The sequence below is a fragment of the Babesia bigemina genome, scaffold Bbigscaff_77141 (genome assembly GCF_000981445.1).
Source record: "Babesia bigemina genome assembly Bbig001, scaffold Bbigscaff_77141".
Classification (NCBI taxonomy): domain Eukaryota; phylum Apicomplexa; class Aconoidasida; order Piroplasmida; family Babesiidae; genus Babesia; species Babesia bigemina.
The window spans coordinates 22,562-32,522 of NW_012237351.1; the positions used below are offsets into that span (position 1 = coordinate 22,562).

The following is a 9,961-nucleotide window of genomic DNA, read 5'->3' on the forward strand; positions in this document are numbered from 1 at the left end:
ACTCTACATCGCTCCCTAACCCACTCTACACCGCTCCTTTATCCACCTTACACCGCTCCTTTATCCACTCTACATCGCTCCCTAACCCACTCTACATCGCTCCTTTATCCACTCTACATCGCTCCTTTATCCACTCCACATCGCCCCTTTACCCACCTTACATCGTCCCTTAACCCACTCTACATCGCTCCCTAACCCACTCTACATCGCCCCTTTATCCACTCTACATCGCCCCTTAACCCACTCCACATCGCCCCTTTACCCACTCCACATCGCTCCTTAACCCACTCTACATCGCTCCCTAACCCACTCTACATCGCTCCCTAACCCACTCTACATCGCCCCTTAATCCACTCTACATCGCCCCTTAACCCACTCTACATCGCCCCTTATCCACTCTACATCGCTCCCTAACCCACTCTACGTCGCTCCTTTATCCACCTTACATCGCTTCCTAACCCACTCTACATCGCCGCTTAAACCACTCTACATCGCTCCTTAACCTACTCCACATCGCCCCTTAACCCACTCTACATCGCCCCTTAACCCACTCCACATCGCCCCTTTACCCACTCTACACCGCCCCTTTATCCACTCTACATCGCTCCCTAATCCACTCTACATCGCCGCTTTATCCACTCTACAACCCTCGAATTACCTCGCCATAATACCGCTATGACCTCTTTAGACCACAATAATAACTTGTGCCTTGTCACCCTTCACTCCCCTTCTTCCACCTCTTGCCACTGCCCTGACCATGTGCCGCCTAGGGAGCTTGACAAGAAATTTGACAAAATTTTGAACCTCAAAAACACCTTAAATAATAACCCTACTAACATCCTTAATAACCTCTGTGACGGCCTCGAGAAATTCCTCGGCTTCAACAAAGACTCCAAAGGCTACGACGGCACTGGGATAGTGTACTCTGACTTGGATAGGCTGTGTGACGGGGTGATGGGATTTTTGAGTGGTGTGCTTGGTGCGGTGAAAAACGAAAATGAAGTGACAACTTATGATAATAATGTAGATAACATCGAAAAATTAATAGAAACTCTAGAAAAAAATTTAGGTAACGGTCCGCAAAAATTTACTGACGCTCTTAGTGCGGTAAGTGACTGGTTGAATGATTACTTTACGCAGGTTGAAAAATATACTGTCAACGTTACTAGTGAACTACAAGTGTTAAAGGACGATAAAGTGTTCGCACATATAAGATCTGTAGCAGGTCAAGGAACTCAGAACCTTGAAACGCAGTTGAAGGCGTGGACAACCAGGTTACCTATAATTTTTGGTGAGGTCGACAATATTGAAACTCAACACGTGATGAAGCTGGACAATAGATTGAAAACTGAAATTATGCATGAAACTAGGCATATCAAGGAAGCCGTTAAGATGCTTGGGGACTCCGCTGCGGAAAAGGAATTTGGGAGTCAGGCCAAATTGGTTGATGAGACGTTAATACAAGAGAGAAATAAAGTAGACTCCGCGATTGAAAATGAACATAAGAGAGTTCGTGAAATTTTGCAAAAAGAATTCGATAAGCTGTGGATGGAAGTGAAGAATCTGAACAGAGCTAGATCAACGCATTTTCAAAACATCATTGAACGCTTGAATGAGGTCGAAACATATTTAAATAACGATTTCGACTGGCAGTATAGAAAGCAAATCGAAAACCTGTTTACACATTTGAAAGATGAGATGGTCTCAATTGATCGGACGAATGAAACTGCAGGTGCCAAAGGCAGCAAGTCCAACCTCTACGTGAAATTTAATGAGTTGATAGACACCGTTAAGGTGATAGGTGATGAGATTGGTACCGAAAATACTGCGCTAGACAAATGGAAACATGCTGCCATGGATGCCATTCTAAAAGCAGATGTAAAGTGTGAGGAGATTGTTAAGAAGTTGAAGGGGGAGCGAAGTGAGACAGGTATAGCAGGCGAACGGAAGGCAGTAACAAATGCAGCGGAGCAATTGAAGATAAAGGCCGATGAGCTTAGGGGGAAGGCGTACGCTGCTAAGACGCAGATTGAGACGTTGGTGAGTCAGGCTTTGGGGGAAGTTAAAACGATGGACGAAGCGCTGAGGAAAAATCTATTAGAGGTTCAGAATGCTATTAAGATTGGTATGACTAATTATATTAAGGAGAATTTGAATGCTCAAATAAAGAAAGTGCTGGAAATGGAAACGGATAAGATTGCTAAAAAGAGTGGTGGAGATCCGCCTGGACATTTGGATAAGATTCACCAAGGTATCATGAAGTATGCGGAGAGATTCAAAACGGAGGACGATAAAACTGGTTTCAAAGGTGTGGTGGCGGAGTGGTTGACTCAACTGCTTATGAGCAATGCAGTTATAGCAAAGCTTGGTGAGTATGCAACTGGAAATAAAGGGGCAAATCTTGAAACCTTAATAATAGGCGGAGTGGAGAAACTGCCACACCATGCGAAAGCAATTGTTGCGCTGCTGCACGCCGAAATAAAGACAGCTGTTCAATTTTTTGATCAAACAATACTAGTTGCTGGTGATAAAGAGATTGGAAGACACGTGGATGCTGTTCAGCAGGTTTGCGAAAAGTTTTCCAAGGCACTTGAGGAAAAAATCGCATCTGGCAATTTTGCAGACATTGAAGGGGTAATCAATGCAGCACTTCAGAAAACAAGTAATGTGAAAAGTTTTCTTTTACAACCAACCGTCCGTTATATCCTATACCAGCTTGTAGGCGCCGCGAGACAAGCAGGCTGGGAGGTTTTGTCATTCACCGGTGAGTACGGAGATGAGGACCATACAGATGACAGTGGTTACAAGCTCGTCAATAATCTGACGGACGCTACGAAAGCAGTTAGGGAACTTGGTGAAACACTTCATGGGCAGCTTAAGCAGGCCGGGATCGCCAAAACTAAATTCGCCGATATAAATACGCAGATTGCGAACGAAGTTAATCCACAGTTTGGCATGGAAAGCAGTTCAAAAATATCTAAATTTGCTGATAGCAAATTTATTGGTTACCTGAACAGCGTAAATATCCCTGACGGTACTAACCCTCTTAGAGGCACCGAAGGCGCACTTCCAATTAAAATCAAAGCTATAGAAACGATAAAAGACGGTGAACATTATCTGAGGGATGTTGAGCAAGGTGAAAATGCTGGTGAAACTAAATTTCACGACAAAACCTTCAACAACTTGTTGTCTTTCGTCACCGGCAATCTCAACAAATTCACCGAAGCCATCGAGAAATTGGTGAATGGTGGCGGTGTTTCAAACTCCGATCTAGAAGATTATATAACGAGGCTAAAAAATATGCTTAACAATGACGCAGAGACATATTACGGTGCGTCCATTACAGGGTTTACCAAAATTAGAACGGACCTTGGCAAATTGCAATCCAGAATTGTTCAGGCCACCTCTACCGACGCCGCCAAACAGGAACTCGATATCATCATACAGAAACTCGAAGAGCTTCCTAACGCTGTGGACCGGCAAAAAGATGTGGCGTTGAAACATGTAGGTGAGTTAAGACGCTCGTTGGAACAGCAAATTACATTCATTCGCCAAGCCGTCGAGACAGCTGATTACGAGTTGAAAGAATCAATTAAAACCGTTCGAACTACATTAAAAGAAGCACATGAGAACAACAAACTAGCGGCTTCACATCTCAGAACTACATTGCTTGACACCACTAAAAGGGGATTTGAAGAAATTACTTTGCAGGTTCAATCGTTCTTCGCTGAGCAGAAAATGGCAGACTTGGCAGCTCTACAGAAATTAATTGACAGACAGTTACAAAAAGTAAAACGTATCATTAAAATGGATCTACAGACCGGCCTGAAAGGCTTCCTGAAAACACTTCAATGCGGATCCACGAAAGTTGCTACAAATAAAAACATTAAGCTACTCACCGACTTCGCATCTTCAATGTCTCCGCCGTCCGATCACAATTCCTCCCATCTCAAACATCTCGCCGAGGCCTTCCACGACTTCTGCCACCCCCTCCACACTTACCTCCTCACAGAGATCACACGAGCCAACCTAAACAATTCCGGCACCGCGAATTACTCCGACCGTCTAAAAAGCATTATCGCCGCCTTCGACACCCTCCTCCCCCATCTCAGAGAGCAAAACAAGTACGACCACCAGGTCCCCTCCATGCTGTCCGACCTCCGCGCCGCTGTCACGGCCCTCAAGCCTGACGGCTTTTCCTCGCCGAACAGTGCCACGTTGGACTGCATCACGAGCGGGCTCACGAAATTCGCCCATGAGCTTGACAAGGCGTACGTATCGGTGTATGATGGGCAGGGGTTTGAGGGTAAGGTTGTAGAGGAAACCGGAGCACAGGTTGTCTACACCACCGGAGCGTATCCGGTATATCTATCGACCGACTACGGCAAGAAGTGCGCCAAGGTGTTTTGCACGGCACTCGAAATAATGTTCCACGATCTATCCGAGTTGAGGGAGGAATGCAAACGCGATTGGAAGGATCTGAACATTTGTATGCACCCCGGTGAGGACATTGAAAATGCCCTAGCCTCATACCTGAAAAACTGTGGTTACGGAGTGCCAAGCAAGCAAGGCGTGCAGGACGGGGAGTTGAGGTACGGAGAAAGTTGGACTGGACAACAAATCCATGAAACTCTACTAACCAAGGAACATGGTGCCACGCTAAGACGTACAGCATTTAAGCTTGTCAGCGATGATGACGAGAAAAAAGATGGAGCCAGTGTACCAAAGTATAGTGTCCTTAAGCAGCTCATCGACTATCTTATACGCTTCTACCAAGTCTGCCACTACGACGCCGCTACGTCAACCAAATATCCGTCAAGTATCTACCAAATGTTAACGTGGCTTAGTGGCCTACCTCACAGTACCGTATATGACAAATTGTACCTTAATGGATTTGCTGAACTTTTCGAGAAGAAGGACAAGGAAACCGGCGACGGTGAAGGGGGTATCACTTTCGAAATCGAAGGTGACGGGAGCGACGGATCTTCTATCCCTATTAAAACCAATGATGACAATAAGTTGGAAGCTTATCCAGTTACCATTACACCCGCAGGTCTTTCAGACATCCTTGCAGCAGTATGCTCCGGTGCCCATGACGTACTGACCAGTGTACTTGGTCATGGTCACGCAGGCGGTCGCTATGCCTTTGACTTTAACACTAACCCCGATAAATTCACGTACCCCGCCGACATGGTGACGTTAGCATGTTGGCTGTATGATATCCTCAGACGTGTTCACCATCAGCTCTATTTCTTGTACCAGCAGTGTTATTATAAGACCGAACGCAACGGTTGGGCCGAGTGCTATTACGGCCGGTACGTCGCTGGCTCATCGTGGCAGTGCAACAAGATGCAGTGCCCTGACCAAAGGTGTGAGCAAAAGTGTAAGCAAACATGTAACCAAATACACAACCAAAAGGGTGACCAACACCCTAACTGCGGACTAAAGTCGCCGCTTCAATCTTTCTTAGAAGACGGGTTGCAAGGCTTTCTACCGCATCACGTCAAGTTTGAGAAAGGAAAGCTGGAATGTTCAGTTAAAGGTCATTTCAATTTGCCGTGTAAAACGCCTATGGGATTCGGCAATATAAGCGACGTGGCGTCACATACGCAGCGAGGCAGGCATATCTACGAAGCGCTTAAGAGACTCTGCGGAGATGAACGGTCTCCTCTCCCCAAGCTCTGCGGTCAACTGAGCTGCCTCTTGCCAAGCGCTCCCAAGACGCTTGACGACATGTTCGGTTTTTACTACCGATTGCTCAGAGGGTGGGATGATGACAACACGGGACGTAAAGAACATCGGGAGACGGCATTTAGAGCGGCCGTTAATGCAGCTAATTTCGAAGATTCAAGCACAGAGTTGGACGTCAATAATATTTTCAAAAGCATTAATCATGGTTCAAAGAAAAACATGCCACATCTTACCGGCGACCTCTACGCTCTTATTGATTGCTATACCGATTCGTCATCAGCTGCATCTCATCCATGCGGTCGTTACTTGCGACCAATATGCCATGACATGTGCGGTACCTTTACAAAAGAGAACGCCGACAAATATTTGTCGTGGATTGTTTACTGCACCGAGACGTTCCTTCAGTTGTTGAAACAGCTGTACGAAGAATGTGCCAAAAATTGTGACGGGGAGAGACCTAAGTGCCGTGTCAGTAGATGTAAGGATGCTTGTACGGCTAACAAATTACCGATGGCAGCTGGTTCTGCACATAATGAATCATGTGGATCCATCGTAAATTGCAAGTTTATGCGTCCCACATTCTACAAATATGGCTTGGTACTTGGAGATTGCAGCAGTCTGTCAGCCGATTCGACCAAGCGCACGTGCATAGATTTGTGTATTGTATTGAAAAGCGTGACTAACGAAAAAGAAGTAGATGGGCATCCGCTTGCCAAATTGGTCCACGTTACTATCCCCCAATTCATCTTCACCATCCGCGCCCCCTTCATCTGGACCACCCTCGCCCTCTGGCTCCTGTCCTTCCTCTACCTCATCCACATCATGGTCATCCGCCTCGACCTGCTCCACATCAAATCGCACTTACATAGTCCCTCATCACATCGCATCGTCGCTCAATCCCTACTCGCCGCAGCACGTGTTAACAAGCTTAACAGAGTGTTTTACCTGCAACCTTAATCGTACTCACGTGTCTACTATCTACACTCACCTAGCATCACCTACTCACCTAACATAAAAATTGTGCTTTAATCTCTTGTATCACTCATTAACCGTTGTATGTGATTGTGTAGTAGTTAAGTAAAGTGCTGACCAAAGTGCTGACCAAAGTGCTGACCAATGTGCTGACCAAAGTGCTGACCTATGTGCTGACCAAAGTGGTGACCAAGGTGTTGACCAAAGTGGTGACCAAGGTGTTGACCAAAGTGCTGACCAAAGTGCTGACCAACGTGGTGACCAAGATGCTGACCAACGTGTTGACCAAGGTGCTGACCAAAGTGCTGACCAATGCCATGACCAACGTGGTGACCAATGCCATGACCAAAGTGCTGACCAAAGTGCTGACCAAGGTGCTGCCCAAAGTGGTGACCAAAGTGCTGACCAAGGTGCTGATCAATGCCACGACCAACGTGGTGACCAACGTGTTGACCAAGGTGCTGACCAAGGTGCTGACCAAGTTAGTAGTTACGGCAGCGATGACATGGTCACGGCAGCGATGACATGCTTACGGCAGCGATGACATGCTTACGGCAGCGATGACATGCTTACGGCAGCGATGACATGGTCACGGCAGCGATGACATGGTCACGGCAGCGATGACATGGTCACGGCAGAGATGACATGGTCACGGCAGCGATGACATGGTCACGGCAGAGATGACATGGTCACGGCAGCGATGACATGGTTACGGCAGCGATGACATGGACACAGCAGCGATGACATGGCTACGGCAGCGATGACATGGTAACGGCAGCGATGACATGGTCACTGCAGCGATGACATGGCTACGGCAGCGATGACATGGTCACGGCAGCGATGAAATGGTCACGGCAGCGATGACATGGCTACGGCAGCGATGACATGGTCACGGCAGCGATGAAATGGTCACGGCAGCGATGACATGGTTACGGCAGCGATGAAATGGTCACGGCAGCGATGACATGGTTACGGCAGCGATGACATGGTCACGGCAGCGATGAAATGGTCACGGCAGCGATGACATGGTTACGGCAGCGATGAAATGGTCACGGCAGCGATGACATGGCTACGGCAGCGATGACATGGTTACGGCAGCGATGAAATGGTCACGGCAGCGATGACATGGTTACGGCAGCGATGACCTGGTTACGGCAGCGATGACATGGTCACGGCAGCGATGACATGGACACGGCAGCGATGACTGGTCACGGCAGCGATGACATGGTGACCAGAGTAGTGATTATCATCCACTCCACATCGCCCCTTAACCCACTCTACATCGCTCCCTAACCCACTCTACATCGCTCCCTAACCCACTCTTCATCGCTCCCTAACCCACTCTACATCGCCCCTAAACCCACTCTACATCGCCCCTTAACCCACTCCACATCGCTCCCTTACCCACTCCACATCGCCCCTTAACCCACTCTACATCACCCCTTAACCCACTCCACATCGCTCCCTAACCCACTCTACATCGCCCCTTTATCCACCCTACATCGCCCCTTTATCCACTCCACATTCCTTGAATTACTTCGCCATATTAACGCTATGACCTCTATAAACCATCCTAATAACTTGTGCCTTGTCACCCTTTACTTCCCCTCTTCCACCGCTTGCCACTGCCCTGACCGTGTGCCGCCTAGGGAGCTTGGCATGAAATTTGACAAAATTTTGAACCTCAAAATTACCTTAAATAATAACCCTACTAACATCCTTAATAACCTATGCACTGGCCTCGAAACCTTCCTCGGCTTCAACTCTGAGTCAAAAGGCTACGACGGCACTGGCATTGTCTACTCTGACCTTGACAGGCTGTGCGACGGGGTTATGGGATTTTTGTATCAGGTGCTAAAGGATGTCAGCGAGAAACAGCCTTACAGTGTGGGTAAAACAATACTAATAGAGATTGTTACTGAGCTTAAAAATAATTTATCCACCGGGCGTGAGGGTTTTAAGTTCATTGCGCAGGTGGCGGGGAAGGTGGGGGAGTATAATGAGAGAGTTAAGCAGGGGAACGATGATATGCAAAGCGTTGTAACTAAAATGCGAAATCACGTTGAAACTGAATTAACAAAAAAGTTGAACGCCATAAATGAAAATAATCTCACTCATGACCCTTTACTTTCCAAGGCCGTGGAGTCAGCCCAGGCCCTGGCCAAGGAGTACGGTCAAAAAGGTGAAGACTTTAACAACGGTTTCAATAACATAACAAGAGACGAATTCAGTAGACGTTCCAAAGTTGAACTCAAAGAACAATTTAAGGACTTAAACTCTGACTTGAGATCAAAAATCAACAACGCCAGGGACAACGTGTCGCATGAAGCCAATAGGCTTACAACGTTGTCGGCCACGCAGAAAAGAAATTTGGAGGAGACGATTGAATTGATAAAACAGACGTGCACATCGCTTAAGAAGTGCGTGAATGATAAGATCAACAAAGACGTTACTGAACTAATGAACAATGTGGAGAAGAGGGTTGCAGAAATTTTGAAGGTGCTCAAAGAGATTGAAAGTAAGATAAGAGAGTATATTGACGATTTGGCAAAGTGGATTAACCATGCGGACATAGACGTGGGAAAGGCAATGAAGGATATGAAAGGAATTATTGATAAAAGTATCGGCTGGCAAAATCAGGATGAAATCAGCGGCAAGGCAAAAGACTTGAGCAAAAAGGCTACTGATCTTTACTGGAAATTTGAGGGTGCAAAACGGTCAGTTGAGGAGGGAGTTGATAAGGCCAAAACGGAAAAAGTTAACGAGTTGACCAAGTGGAAAGCAGCGGGCGACGCAGCTGTTAAGCAGGCGAAGGAGAAGTGTGAGAAGGTGGTTAAAAAGTTGAATGGAAGAGATAAAGGTGCAAGTGCGGAGGGGGGAAGACAAAAAGTGACCGACTCGGCGCAGATATTGCAACAAAAAGCGGACGAATTACGAAAGAAGGCGTTAGATGCTAAACAGAAAGTTACTACATTGGTCAGGGAGGCATTGACGGCAGTGAAAACGATGGACGAAGGGCTGAAGAAGAATCTACTCACAGTGGCCATCAAAAAAATTGAAACTGAGGTGAACGGAAAGGACTGTTTGGAAAATGTTGTAAGGGATGGAAATGGTGATGATTCATCGAAGTTCGACGGCAAAACGTTTCCCAACTTGTTGTCCACCGTCACCGCCAACCTCACCGCCTTCACCGACAATGTCAGGAACCTCGTCAAAAAGGAAAACACCGGCACCGACAGAGACAGCGTTCATGCCTATCTAGAGGATGTGTCTCTTCTGCTCAATAGTGGAGATCCCG

The 9,961-nt window shown here is 46.9% G+C and overlaps 2 protein-coding genes across 2 annotated transcripts; both read left to right on the forward strand.

The window, feature by feature from the left end:
* Positions 1–675: 675 nt before the first annotated feature.
* BBBOND_0006050 (hypothetical protein, conserved) lies at positions 676–6,648 on the forward strand (the record flags this gene model as incomplete). Its single annotated transcript, XM_012915431.1, has 1 exon — positions 676–6,648. One exon carries the CDS (start codon positions 676–678, stop codon positions 6,646–6,648), a length of 5,973 nt encoding a protein of 1,990 aa, XP_012770885.1.
* A 1,674-nt stretch (positions 6,649–8,322) lies between these two features.
* On the forward strand, positions 8,323–9,961 carry BBBOND_0006060 (hypothetical protein, conserved; the record flags this gene model as incomplete). The annotated part of the gene is made up of 1 exon (XM_012915432.1): positions 8,323–9,961. A coding segment is annotated over one exon (1,639 nt), but the record flags the coding sequence as incomplete, so codon positions are not given.